This window comes from Stomoxys calcitrans, chromosome 1, assembly GCF_963082655.1.
Source record: "Stomoxys calcitrans chromosome 1, idStoCalc2.1, whole genome shotgun sequence".
NCBI classification, from domain to species: Eukaryota; Metazoa; Arthropoda; class Insecta; order Diptera; family Muscidae; genus Stomoxys; species Stomoxys calcitrans.
The window spans coordinates 43,473,596-43,488,621 of NC_081552.1; the positions used below are offsets into that span (position 1 = coordinate 43,473,596).

The following is a 15,026-nucleotide window of genomic DNA, read 5'->3' on the forward strand; positions in this document are numbered from 1 at the left end:
TTTTTGGCCACTGTCCACATAGTTCTAACTATGACAAAACAATATTCAATTTAGTCAGAATTGGCTTTTTCACTTATCATTTCTTGGTGTTGACTGTGGTAATCTAGGGAAATATTGATAATATTTTAATCTTCACATTTTCGATCAATTTTATGCCTCCTTCTAAAAATAGTCATTTAAATAACAAAGTAATTTTTATTAAGAAAGTTACCATACCAACAACTGACACTTGATATAATTGCTTAGTACGCAGCGAAAATTGAAACAGTGCATAACTTTTGTCTTGAAGTGAAAAGAAAAAAATCAAAATTAAGTGAATAATATGAACAAATGCATAAAATAAAAAAATGTTGAAAAAAGGTGAAAAAATTCAAAGAGATTTATTTGAGAAAAAACATAAATTAATGAAAAAATACAAAGAAAATATTAAAAACCATTACATTTTTGTACCCACCACAGTACTAATCTAGTCATTCCGTTTGTAACACCTCGAAATGTTGATCTGCGACTCCATAAAGTACATATGTTTTTAATCGTCTTGACATTCTAAGTCGATTTTGTCATGTCCGTCAGAGCTAACTGCATGAAATTTCGCACATATACTTCTTATTGATGTAGGTCATTGGGGAATGCAAATGGGCCATAGCGGTGCAGATTTGAATATAGCTCCTAGAAGCTGAAGTTAATCACCGATTGAGCTAAAATTTTCCACATAGTGTTCAGCTACGACTTTCAACAATTGTGCCAAGTATGGTCTTAATCGATCTATAACCTGATATAGTTCCCATATAAACCGATCTAACGATTTGACATCTTGAGCCCCTAAAAGCCTCAGTTATTATCCGATTGAACTGACATCTTTCTCGTAGGGCTCTCTTATGACTTCCAACAATCGAGACATGTATGGTCCAAAACAGTGTATAACCTGATGTAGCTCCTATATAAACCGATCTCCTGATTTGATATCTCAAGCCACTGGAAACCAAAATTTGTGTGCGATGGGGCTGAAATTTGAGCGTAGCATTCTGTTACAATCGTGTCACGTACGGTTCAAATCCTTTGTGTAAGCTTTTAGCAGAATCCATAGTGGTGAGTTCTCAAGATTCGGCCCGGCCGAACTTAGCATGCCTTTACTTGTTAATTTTTCAAGCATCCTTGTGATGTGGAAATGTGGCATATCCTTAAAAAACGTCTCTCTAATATTGTGTTTTGTGACAAAATCTTGTCAAGATTACATCAATGCATAAATTTAGATTGAAATAAAACCAAAAATGTTTAAAACAAGTAAAAAGGCGTTAAGTTCGGCCGGGCCGAACTTTGGATACCTACCACCTTGGGTATACATGTAAACCTCCTTTTATCAAATTTCGGTGAAAATTTCATACCTTATGTCCCATATTAGTTATATCAAATTATGTTCCGATTTGGACCAAATACTAATAAGTACACTAGCAATATCTAAAAATAGACCGATCTGAACCATATACGACACGGATGTCGAAAAGCCTTACATAAGTCACTGTGTCAAATTTCAGTGAAATCGGATTATAAATGCGCCTTTTTGGGGCCAAGACTTTAAATCGAGATATCGGTTTACATGGTAGCTATATCCAAATCTGGACCGATTTGGGTCAAGTTGCATAAAAATGTCGAAGAGCGTAACACAAAACACTGTCCCAAATTTCGGACAATAAATGACTCTTTTATGGGCCCAAAACCTTAGATCGAGAGATCGGTCTATATGACAGCTATATTGAAATCTGGACCGATCTGCGCCAAATTGAAGAAGAACGTCGAAGAGCCTAACCAAACTCACTGTCTCAAATTTCAGCGACATCAGACAATAAATGAGCATTTTATGGGCCCAAAACCTAAAATCTAGATATCGGTCTATATGGCAGCTATATCCAACTCTGGGCGATATTGCAGAAGTATGTCAAGGGGCTTAACTTAACTCACTGTCCTAAATTTCGGCGACATCGGACAATAAATGAGCATTTTATGGGCCCAAAACCATAAGTCAAGAAATCGGTCTATATGGCAGCTGTATTCAAATCTGAACCGATCTGGATCAAATTGAGGAAAGATGTCGAAGGGCCTAAGACAACTCACTGTCCCAAACTTCAGCAAAATCGGACAATAAATGTGGCTTTTATGGACCTAACACCATAAATCGGAGGATCGGTCTATATGGCAGCTATATCCAAATGTGAACCGATCTGGGCCAAATTAACAGAGGAAGTTGAAAGGCCTAACACAACTCACTGTCCAAAATTTCAGCAAAATCGGATAATAAATGTGGCTTTTATGGGCCTAAGACCCTAAATCGGACGATCGGTCTATATGGGGGCTATATCAAGATATAGTCCGATATAGCCCATTTTCGAACTCAACCTGCTTATGGACAAAAAATTAATCTGTGCAAAGTTTCAGCTCAATATCTCTATTTTTAAAGACTGTAGCGTGATTTCAACAGACAGACGGACAGACGGACAGACGGACGGACATATCTAGATCGTCTTAGATTTTCACGCTGATCAAGAATATATATACTTTATAGGGTCGGAAATGGATATTTCGATGTGTTGCAAACGGAATGACAAAATGAATATTCCCCCATCCTTCGGTGGTGGGTATAAAAAGTAGGACTTGAGATACCTACTGTCCGCATCTACTATGGAAAACAAAATTAGTTAACTTTTACATTCTTTTACGCGCAATATTTTTGTGTATTGATACTTTTGAGTGAAAGTAGTGAGAACATGTAAAGAGGCATTAAGTTAGGCCGGGCCGAACTTTGGATACCCACCACCTCGGGTGTATATGTAAACCACCTTTCGTCATAATCCGGTGAAAAGCCTAATATAAGTGACTGTATCAAATATCAGCGAAATCGGATAACAAGTGCACCTTTTATGGGCCTAAGACTTTAAATCAAGAGATCGGTCTATATGACAGCTATATCCAATTCTGGATCGATCTAGGCCAAATGAAAAATGAACGTCGAAGGACGTAACACAAGTCAGTGTCCCAAATTCCGGCGAAATCGGACAATTAATGCGTCCTTATTCGAACTTTACCTGCCTATGGACAAAAAAAAAAGAATCTGTGCGAAGTTTCCGCTCATTATATCTATTTTTAAAGACTGTAGCAAGATTTCAACAGACAGACGGACGGACATGACTAGATCGTCTTAGATTTTTACGACGATCAAGAATATATATACAATACCTTATAGGGTCGGACATGGATATTTTGATGTGTTGCAAACGCAACGACAAAATGAATATACCCCCATCCTTTGGTGGTGGGTATAAAAAGCGACGTTCGGTCGGGCCGAATCTTGAAAACCCACCACCATGGATTCAGCTAAAAATTTATACAAAATAAATTTAGTTGAAGGGCATAATCTTATTCTACAATACATACCAAACTATCAAAGCAGCAAAAATTAAATCTTCTAGGAATCAAACAAGGATGATCGAGAGTCAGTTTTACATGGAACCTATGTCAGATTATAGACTGATTTGGCACAGTTGTTAGAAGTTGTAATAGAACACCGCATGCAAAATTTCAGCCAAATCGGACAAAAATTGCGGCTTGCGGCTAAGGTCTCACTAAGTCAAATCGGGAGATCAATGTATATGGGAGCCATATCAGGTTATAGACCGATTTGTTGGAAGTCCTAACCGAACACCACATGCAAGATTTTAGCTAAATCGGACAAAAATTACGACTTCCAGGGGCTCAAGATGTCAAATCGGGAATTCGGTTTATATGAGAGATATATCAGGTTATAAACTGATTTGAACCGTACTTGGCATAGTTGTTGAAAGTTATAACAGAACACTACATGCAAAGTTTCAGCCAAATCGGATGAAAATTGCAGCTTCCAGGGGCTCAAGAAGCCAAATCAGGAGATCGGTTTATATGGGAGCTATATCCATATCTTAACCGATATGGCGCATTTGCAATCCTCATTGGCCGACATCCATATTAAGAATCTGTGCAAAATTTCAAGTGGCTAGTTTTACATGTTCGACCTCTATCGGGATTTCGAGAGACAGACGGACGGTCCGATGGAAGGACATGGCAATAATATATATACCTAACTAGCTGACCCGGACCCGCTCCGCTGCTCCTTCTTTTACTTTATATGGAACAAAATTTTCCATGGAATATTTATTTTCCACAATTAAAGAGCTTTTAGTGAAATACCATGCTACGAAAATAGTGTATCGCTTGACTAACAGTTTAACAATATAAGTGCCTTTATCTGAATCCCATATGATCCTTATTGGTCAACGAACTTAAGTTTGGATGTAAGGTGTACTTCATTCTTAAAATATTTTATGTCAGCCCGATATTCTCATAATATCTGATTTAGGGGTGTACTTGGGGGTGAGGTGGTCCCCCAGACACTTGACCCTGAAAAAAATATCAGCATCGCGCTCTTTTCTCAAATGCCATTTATTTTAACGCCATATTGCGTCCCCCAAACACATGGCCCCAAAATAGGTTAGAAATTCGTTTTCTAATCTCAAATACCTTTCATTTGAGCCACATATTGGCATGGTCGAAAAATTTTTACCCTTTGGGGGGTTTTAGGGAAGGGGTAATGCCCTAAATACATGGTCCTACATTTGGATATCAAATTCGTATTCTACTCCCAAATAGCTTTATTTGAACCCCATATTGCGATGGTCAGTAAAAATTGCTGTTTGTGGGGTACTTTGGGAAATGGGTAGACCCCCAGAAAATTGGTCCCGAAAGTGGGTATCAATTCTCGCTCTACCCCCCATATACCTTTCATTTAAGCTCCACATTGACATGGTCGGTGGAGATTGGGGTGGTTCCCCAAACACTTAGCCCGGAAAATATATCAGCAACGTGCCCTATTCTCATATATCTATATATCATTTATTTGACCCCCTTATTGCCATTGACCTCAAAATTGGATATATAAAATTCGTTTTCTAATCTCATTTAAACTCCTTATTGCAAAAGTCAGCAAATATGTCCGGTTTGCGGTATTGGCATCAAAAACTAGTGGGACCAAACACTTGGTCCCACATTTGGATATCAGATTCTTATTCTACTCGCAAATACCTTTCATTTGAGTCTCATATTGCCATGGTCGGTAAATATGTCCGATTTAGAGGTATTTTGGGGGTTCGGGTGGTCCCCCTAACACTTAGTCCGACAATTGGACATCAGATACGTTTTCATATCTTAAATACCTTTCATTTGAGTCCCATATTGTCGTGATTGGTCTATAAACATGTTTGGTAGGTTTAAGGGTGGGGCGACCCCCTAGGTACCCCATCCGAAATTTGGATACCAAATTTTTATTTTTAGGGTACTATAGGAGAGCACATAACATTTGGCTTAAATCGCACCACCCATCTCCGAAATCTGGTGTTTCTGCAAATTAGGGTAAGGGGGAGGGTTCGCCCCCTTCAGATATCAAAAAATGTAGTAACGTTTTTTCACCACGGGATCATTATGCACCATCTGTGAAAATTTCATGAAAATCGGTTCAGCCGTTTCTGAGTCTATAAGGAACGCACAAACAAACAAACAAACACAAATTGATTTTTATATGTAATTATTTTTATAATTATAACGAGGTGTTACAAACGGAATGACTAGATTAGGAAGCCCCCATCCTATGGTGGTGAGTATAAAAATTTGTATGCTATTATAGCTATATCAGGTCATTGACTGATTCGTGTTCTACTTGACTTGGATGTTGTAGACCATAGTAGAAGTCATTGTCCATAATTTCAGCCAAATCAGATAAAAATTGAGCCCTATAGGAACTTAAAAAATTAAATAGGGAAATGGGTCTATGTGGAAGGTATATGAAGTTATATACAATGCACGTGTGTTGTAGGTCAAAGTAGATGTAAATTGTGCCCTCTATGGGCTCAATAAGTAAAATTTGGAAGATCGGTTTATATGGGAGCTACTAGCTGGCATGGTGAGCTTCGCTACACCCATTAGTGTTTGCGGCCCCCTTTTTTATACCCACCACCGAAGGATGGGGGTATATTCATTTTGTCATTCCGTTTGCAACACATCGAAACATCCATTTCCGACCCTATAAAGTATATATATTCTTGATCAGCGTAAAAATCTGAGACGATCTAGACATGTCCGTCCGTCTGTCCGCCTGTCTGTTGAAATCACGCTACATTCTTTAAAAATAGAGATATTGAGCTGAAATTTTGCACAGATTCTTCTTTTGTCCATAAGCAGGTTAAGTTCGAAGATGGGCTATATCGGACTATATCTTGATATAGCCCCCATATAGACTGATCCGCCGATTTAGGGTCTTAGGCCCATAAAAGCCACATTTATTATCCGATTTTGTTGAAATTTGGGGCAGTGAGTTGTGTAAGGCCCATCGGCATTCATCGTTAATTTGGCTCAGATCGGTCCAGATTTGGATATAGCTGCCATATAGACCGATCCTCCGGTTAAGGGTCTTAGGCCCACAAAAGCCACATTTATTATCCGATTTTGCTGAAATTTGGGGCAGTGAGTTGTGTTAGGCCTTTCGACATTCTTTGTCAATTTGGCCCAGATCGGTCCAGATTTGGATATAGCTGCCATATAGACCGATCCTCCGGTTAAGGGTCTTAGGCCCATAAAATGCCCATTTATTGTCCGATGTCGCCGAAATTTGGAACAGTGAGTTAAGTTAAGCCCCTTGACATACTTCTGCAATATCGCACAGATCGGTCCAGATTTGGATATAGCTGCCATATAGACCGATATCTAGGTTTTAGGTTTTGGACCCATAAAAGACGCATTTATTGTCCGATGTCGCTGAAATTTGACACAGTGAGTTTGGTTAGGCTCTTCGACGTCCTTCTTCAATTTTGCCCAGATCGGTCCAGATTTGCATATAGCTGCCATATAGACCGATCTCTCCGATCCCTCGATTTAAGGTTTAGGGCCCATAAAAGAGGCATTTATTGTCCGATTTCGCTGAAATTTGGGACAGTGCTTTGTGTTAGGCTTTTCGACATGTTTATGCAACTTGGCCCAAATCGGTCCAGATTTGGATACAGCTGCCATGTAAACCGATATCTCGATTTAAAGTCTTGGCCCCATAAAAGGCGCATTTATAATCCGATTTCACTGAAATTTGACACAGTGACTTATGTTCGGCTTTTCGACATCCGTGTCGTATATAGTTCAGATCGGTATGAGGTATATGAGTAAAAGGTATGAAATTTTCACCGAATTTTGAAGAAAGGTGGTTTACATATATACCCGAGGTGGTGGGTATCCAAAGTTCGGCCCGGCCGAACTTAACGCCTTTTTACTTGTTTATGATCCAAATTTTAAAATTATTTTTATTCCTATTTAACTTTTAAATAACTTTTATAAGAATCCCATATTGTCCTGTTTGGTATACCTGTCCATTTGGGGCATAATTTTGGGATGGGATGACTATCCGGGAATTGGTTCAGGTTTTCATTAAATTTTCGTATTCTACTATCAAAAACCTTCGTCTTAGTCTTTTTTTTCCCGCTTGGTGTGCATGCCCATTTGTCCATAATTTTGTAGTGGAAATAGATCCCAAACTTTTATAAAAGTTTCGCATTCTACTCCCAAGTACCTTTCGTTTGATTCCCATATTGTCCCGATCGGCCTACATGTCCGTTTGGGGTGAATTTTAGGAGTGTAACGGCTTCCCTGGGATTTGACCCCAAATTTGTATATAAGTTTTGTATTAAACCTCCAATTACCATTCATTTGGAACCCATCATTAAAAATTTTTGGTAGTTTTCGACACATAGGGTCGACTTGTTATATCAAATTCGTACTCTACTTTTAATTACCTTTTATTTGATACCCATATTGTCCCAATCGGTAAACATGTCCGTTTGGGTGGGCTTTGGGATGTGGCGTCCCCACAGGTTATTTAATAATATTGCAATAATAATTATAAGAGGTCATAGGAAAAATTCATTGTGCAAAATTTCAGCCAAATCGGATTAGAATTGCACCGTCTAGAGGATCAAGAACTAGAATCAGGAGATCGGTTTAAATGGAAGCTATATCAGGATATGAACCGATTTAAACCATATTTGACACGTATATAAGAGGTCATTGAAGAAGTCATTGTGTAAAATTTCAGCTAAATTGGATAAGGATTGCGCCCCCTATGGGCTTAAGAAATATAATCGGGATATCAGTTTATATGGAGCTGTATCAAAACATTTACCGATGTGGCCCATTTACAAACCCAACCGACCTACACTAATTGGAAGTATTTATGCAAAATTTCAAGAGTCTAGTTTTACTCCTTCGAAAGTTAGCGTGCTTTCCACAGACAGACTGACTGACGGACATGGCTAGATCGACTTAAATTTTCAAGACGATCCAGAATATCTATATATATAAAAATGAATTTGCGTTTGTTTGTATATTTGCTTGTTTGTTTGTTTGTTTGTATGTTTGTTTGTTTGTTTTTTTGTGGCTTTGTAAATTTGTTTGTACGGTATAGACTCAAAAAGGGCTGAATCGACTTCTTTTAAATTTTCACAGATTGTGGGGAGTGGTCCGGAAGGAGCAATAGGCTATATAATTTATTCATATCGGTAGGGGGGCGGACCCTCCCCCATACCCTAAAAGTATGACCCAAAATAAAAGTGAACCGATCGGGACAATATGGGATTCAAATACAAGGAATTCAAGAGTAGACAACGAATTTCATATGAAAAATTGGATCCAAGTGACTGGGGCGCCGCCCGAGCCCAAAACCCCATAAAATTGGTTTATTAGACGATAATGACAATATGCGACTCGAATGAAAGGCATTTGGGAGTAGATTGCGAAAATGGTCAGGAAGGAGGAAAAGGCTTTTTAGTTTGTTGATATTGGAAGGGGGTGGACTCCACCTCCCCCGTTACCCCAAAAACACCACTTCAAATCAAAAATGGACCGATAGAGACAATAGGGAGTAGAATACGAATATGGTATTAAAATTTGGGATAAAGTATGCGAGGGATCGTCCAACCCCAAAAGCTCCCCCAAACAAACATATTGGACGTAAATATCAATTTGGAACTCAAATGAAAGGTATTCGGGACTAGACTACGAATATAACATAAAAAATTAGGTCCAAGTAATTGGGGGTCGCCCCACTCTCAAATGGGAAAGTAATTCGATCCTAGCTAGATGAGCCTCAAATTAAAGGTATTTGGTAGCAGATTACGAATATGACATTAAACTTTGCGTCCAAGAATCTAGGTGGTGCTTTACCTTCACTTTAAAACAATGGGGGATCAAGTGATAGATATTTTTAAGTGGAGTGCGTCATTGAACTTTGTGCTCAAGTGGTAGATAGAGTGAGGCGCCCCCCACCAAACGGCTGTATACACTAATTATGACAATATGGGGTTCAATTCAAAGTATAAGTTTGTGGACTGTCTTTATTCTGCTCATATATCTAGCGGACCACCTCACCTCAAAACAGTTGATCAATTATAATGACCTAACAGGACACTACCGTCGTACTCCCAAAGTTATGACGTCCAGTGTGATAGGAGCTGTTGCAAACCTTAAGTCAAGGTGGCCGCCATTTTTAGCTCATCGACAATGAGCCTTCTTTTCCTACACAAGTCCAAACAACGTGCTGCTGGGTAATACTTTCATGTTCATAAGTTTTACATGGTTAAATTACTAAGAACTGTCGCCACCTCACCTAATATAAAGACCGGCAATTAGTTCTCTACCACTGAAAATGGCAATGTGATTTGATTTAAAGAAGACTAAATTAAAACTATTCAACAGGAAGCTATATAGTATGCTATAGACAACTACCACATAATGATCAATATTATAGGCGCTAAGCCGCTCCAAGCGAGTAGCAGCATAGACAAAGGAAATCTATAGACTCATAGCATATGTTCAAAAAAGCTCTAACAGATGGCAGAAATGTCAAATTTTCAGTCGTTTATATGTGATTGCGCAAGCATCCGGGGCGGCATGGAACGGAGAACTTTTAAGATATTTTGTTAATATTTTGGGCAACAAAATCTAAACCTTTCCCTTAACGATGGCCGCACTAACATTTAAATAATCCTCATATATTCTGTTTGCGAATGAATCCATTGAATGGAGACCCCACCACGAACAGAGAGAGTGCAGCATTTATCTTTGTTATGGCAACCTATCGGTCCGTAAAATAAAGAACAAGTAAGAGCGTGCTAAATTCGCCCGGGTCGAATCTTATATACTCTCCACCATGGATCGCATCTGTCGAGTTCTTTGCGCAGTATCTCTTTTTAAGCAAACAAAGAATAATGAATATGGGCGGAGGAGGAGGTGGAGCTCTATCAAATTATAGTCCAATTCGGGACTCAAGAAGCAAAATCGGGAGATCGATTTATATGGGAGCTGTGTCAAGCTGTTGATCGATTCATACCATATTGCACACGTATGTTGAAGGCCATGGGAGAAGCCGTTGTACAAAATCTGTGCCAAATCGGATAGGAATTGCGACTTCTAAAAGCTCAAAAAGTCAAGACCCAAGATCGTTTTATATAGCAGCTATACCAGGTTATGGATCGATTTCAACCATACTTCGCACAGTTGTTGGAAGTGATATCAAAACACTATGTGCAAAATTTCAGTCAAATCGGATGAGAATTGCGCCAAGAATTCAAGACCCAATATCGGTTTATATGAAAGCTATATCAAGTTATGGACCGATTTGAACAGTACCCGGCACAGTTGTTGGATATCATAACAAAACACGTCGTGCAAAATTTCATTCCAATCGGATAAGAATTGCTCACTCTAGATCGGTTTATATGGCAGCTTTATCAAAACATGGACCGATATGGCCCATTTACAATACCAACCGACCTACACTAACAAGAAGTATTTGTGCAAAATTTCAAGCGGCTATCTTTACTCCTTCGGAAGTTAGCATGCTTTCGACAGACAGACGGACGGACATGGCTAGATCGACATAAAATTTCACGACGATCAAGAATATATTGGGTTGCCCAAAAAGTAATTGCGGATTTTTTAAAAGAAAGTAAATGCATTTTTATTAAAACTTAGAATGAACTTTAATCAAATATACTTTTTTTACACTTTTTTTCTAAAGCAAGCTAAAAGTAGCGGCTGATAACTGACAGAAGAAAGCTGTGAAAAAAATTTTCAACGCCGACTATATGAAAAATCCGCAATTACTTTTTGGGCAACCCAATATATACTTTATGGGGTCTCAGACGAATATTTCGAGTAGTTACAAACAGAATGACGAAATTAGTATACCCCCCCATCCTATGGTGGAGGGTATAAAAATAAAGTATAGGAATTTCGTTGCGGTTTATTGCTATATTATTTTTTTCCCAACCTTAGATAGGTGTAAACTAAACTACCTGTTTAAGTGGCTATAATTGCCATAGATAAACATAGAGAGGAAGGCTCAACGAACGTACACAGAATCAGAGCTATTGGAGGGTAGGTTACGTTACAGAGGTGACATTTTTCTGTGTCTTGAAAGCGAAAGCTCAGTGAAGCGGAGTTTGATTAAAAATTTAGCTCATAGATAAGAAGCATCCTTTTTATAGTCGAGCCCAAGTGGCATGCCGCTAAGCACACATTTCTTTTCGTTTTGTCAATCGATAACAGCTGATTTTAAAAATGGAAAATAGCTATTTTCAATGACTTGGCGAACGAACCGAGTGACAACAAGTAAAAGCGAGAAAAGTTCGGCCGAGCTGAATCTTACAAACCCTCTACCATGGATCTAATTTGTAATTTTTTTGCCCGATATCTCTTTGTAGGTTCAGCTAGACAAAAGGTATTCCGAAGTAGATTTCGAATCTGGCATACAAAATCAGATCGAATTATAGGGGGTCACGCCACCCCTCAAAAACGCCATTAGATCCAATATGACATAAAAATTCTTAAAATTTTCATAGATTGTGTATGTTTGTCTGGAAGGAAACATAGGCTATACAATTTTTAGATATGGGGTGGAGGCGGACCCTCCCCCTTATCCCCAAAACGCCGCCCATATCCGAAAGTGGTTCAATGGGCACAATAAGGGTATCAAATGAAAAGTTTTTGAGACCAGAAAACGAATATGGTATTAAAATTTGGATTCAAGTACCCAACGGGCCGCCCAACTATAGAACTCCTCTAAACAGATATATTCGAAGTTCATGTCAATATGGGACTCAAATGAAAAGTATTAGCCAGTAGATTACAAATATGGCATAAAACATTAGGTCCAAGTAATAGGAGGCCGCCCACCCCTAAGTACCCCCAAATGGTCATATTAGCCGACCATGGCTATATGGGACTCAAATGAAAGGTATTAGGGAGTAGATTACGAATATGACATTAAAATATGCGTTCAAGTCTAGGTGGCGCTTTTCCTCCCAAAGATACGTCAAATGGGTTATTTGACACATTATGACAATATGGGACTCAAACGAAAGGAATTTGAGAGTAGAAAACGAATTTGATATCCAATTTTGGAGCCAAGTGTTTTGGGGTACGCCCTAAAGAACCCCCTTAACTGAACTTCAGTTCCGTTTGGAATAAGGAACGAATTTGATATCTATTTTCATTGTAAAGTGCCGATGGCCGCCCTAGCCCCAAAACACCCTCCAAGCGGTTCATATTTACCGGCCATGGCAATATGGGCCTCAAATTAAAGGGATTTAGAAGTGCAGCGAATTTGAAATCCATATTTGGGTCAAAGTGTCGGAGGTGCCATCCTTCCCATAATGAGAACATTACCCTAGGAAGAACATAACGATCAGGAACCGAGAAGGGGCAAATTCTCACACATCAATGAGTGCTTTTCGATTCAAGTTTAAACTCAATGATAAGGGACCTTTTTTATAGCCGAGTACGAACGGCGTCCCGCAGTGCGAAACCTCTTTGGGGAAATTTTTTTAAATGATCATACATGGCATTGTACCTCGCAAATATCGCCAACATTAAAGGGGATAAACACAGCTTTGTCTGATGTTCTCGCCAGGGTTCGAACGCGTTCAGGGTCATAGACAACAATGGCACGAATTCGATATTCGTATTCAGGTCGAAGTGTCCCCACCCTAAAAAGATATTAGAGAGTTAAAGAAGGCGCAGCGGAGAGGACCCGGTTCGTCTTATATAAAAAAATTAATTTGTGTTTGTTTATAGGTTCGTTTGTTTGTTTATTTGTGTGTTCCTTATAGACTCAGAAACGGCTGAACCGATTTTCTTAAAATTTACACAGATGTTGCATAATGATCCCGTGGTGAAAATATGGTACAAAATTTTTTGATATCGGAAAGGCGGGGGCGGACCCTCCCCATAACCCTAATTTTCAGAAACGCCAGATCTCAGAAATGAGTAGTTCGATTTAAGCCAAATTTTATGTGTTCTCTTGTAGTAACCTACAAACAAAAATTTTGTATCCAAATTTCGGATGGCGTACCTAGGGGGACCGCCCCACCCCCAAAACTTACCAAATATATATATAAATCAATCACGACAAAATGGGACTCAAATGAAAGGTATTTAAGATTAGAAAGCGTATCTGATATCTAATTGTCGGACTAAATGTATGGGACAATATGGGGCTCAAACGAAAGATCTTTAGAAGTAAAGCACAAATCTGATACCCCACTCCCATAACACCACCCAAATAGGAAGTATTTGCTGACCAATGCAATATGAGGCTCAAATAAGAGGTTTTTAGAGTAGAACACGAATAGTCATAGTTTTTAGGCCCTATACCCCAAACCGGACATATTTGCTGGTTTTTGCAATAAGGGATTTAAATGAATGGTATTTGAGATTAGAACAAGTAAGAAGGCGTTAAGTTCGGCCGGGCCGAACTTTGGATACCCACCACCTCGGATATATATGTGAACCACCTTTCCTCAAAATCCGGTGCAAAACTCATACCTTATGCCCCATAGCAGCTATGTTCCGATTTGGACCAGATACTAATAAGTAAAAGTTATTGTTCAATTGTATAAAACAAAATATTGTTCTTTTTAGTAGTTATATCTAAAAATAAACCGATCTGAACTAAAGGGTGATTTTTTTGAGGTTAGGATTTTCATGCATTAGTATTTGACAGATCACGTGGGATTTCAGACATGGTGTCAAAGAGAAAGATGCTCAGTATGCTTTGACATTTCATAATGAATAGACTTACTAACGAGCAACGCTTGCAAATCATTGAATTTTATTACCAAAATCAGTGTTCGGTTCGAAATGTGTTCATTCACCGTAACGTTGCGTCCAACAGCATCTTTGAAAAAATACGGTCCAATGATTCCACCAGCGTACAAACCACACCAAACAGTGCATTTTTCGGGATGCATGGGCAGTTCTTGAACGGCTTCTGGTTGCTCTTCACTCCAAATGCGGCAATTTTGCTTATTTACGTAGCCATTCAACCAGAAATGAGCCTCATCGCTGAACAAAATTTGTCAAAATTTGAACACATTTCGAACCGAACACTGATTTTGGTAATAAAATTCAATGATTTGCAATCGTTGCTCGTTAGTAAGTCTATTCATGATGAAATGTCAAAGCATACTGAGCATCTTTCTCTTTGACACCATGTCTGAAATCCCACGTGATCTGTCAAATACTAATGCATGAAAATCCTAACCTCAAAAAAATCACCCTTTATATACCACACGGATGTCGAAAAGCATAACATAAGTCAGTGTGTCAAACTTCAGTGCAATAGGATTAAAAATGCCCCTTTTATAGGGCCAAGACTTTAAATCGAGAGATCGGTTTATATGGCAACTATATGCAAATCTTGATCGATCTAGACCAACTTGCAAAAATATGTGGAGGGGCTTAACTTAACTTTTTGTCCCAAATTTCGGCAACATCGGACAATAAATGCGCTTTTTGTGGCCCCAAAACCTAAAACCGAGAGATCGGTCTATATGGCCACTATATCCAAATGTGGACCGATCTGAGCCATATTGACGAACGATGTCGAAGGGCCTAACATAACTCGT

General features: G+C 38.8%; 1 protein-coding gene across 1 annotated transcript in view; it reads left to right on the top strand.

Moving 5' to 3' along the window:
• Nucleotides 1–242: 242 nt before the first annotated feature.
• Nucleotides 243–15,026, top strand: part of LOC106093796 (uncharacterized) — a 142,242-nt gene continuing 127,458 nt past the window's right edge. Inside the window, exon 1 of the mRNA XM_059364926.1 lies at nt 243–360. Coding sequence (XP_059220909.1) covers nt 348–360 — 13 coding nt within the window. The 5' untranslated portion in view covers nt 243–347. The remainder of the gene's footprint in view (nt 361–15,026) is intronic.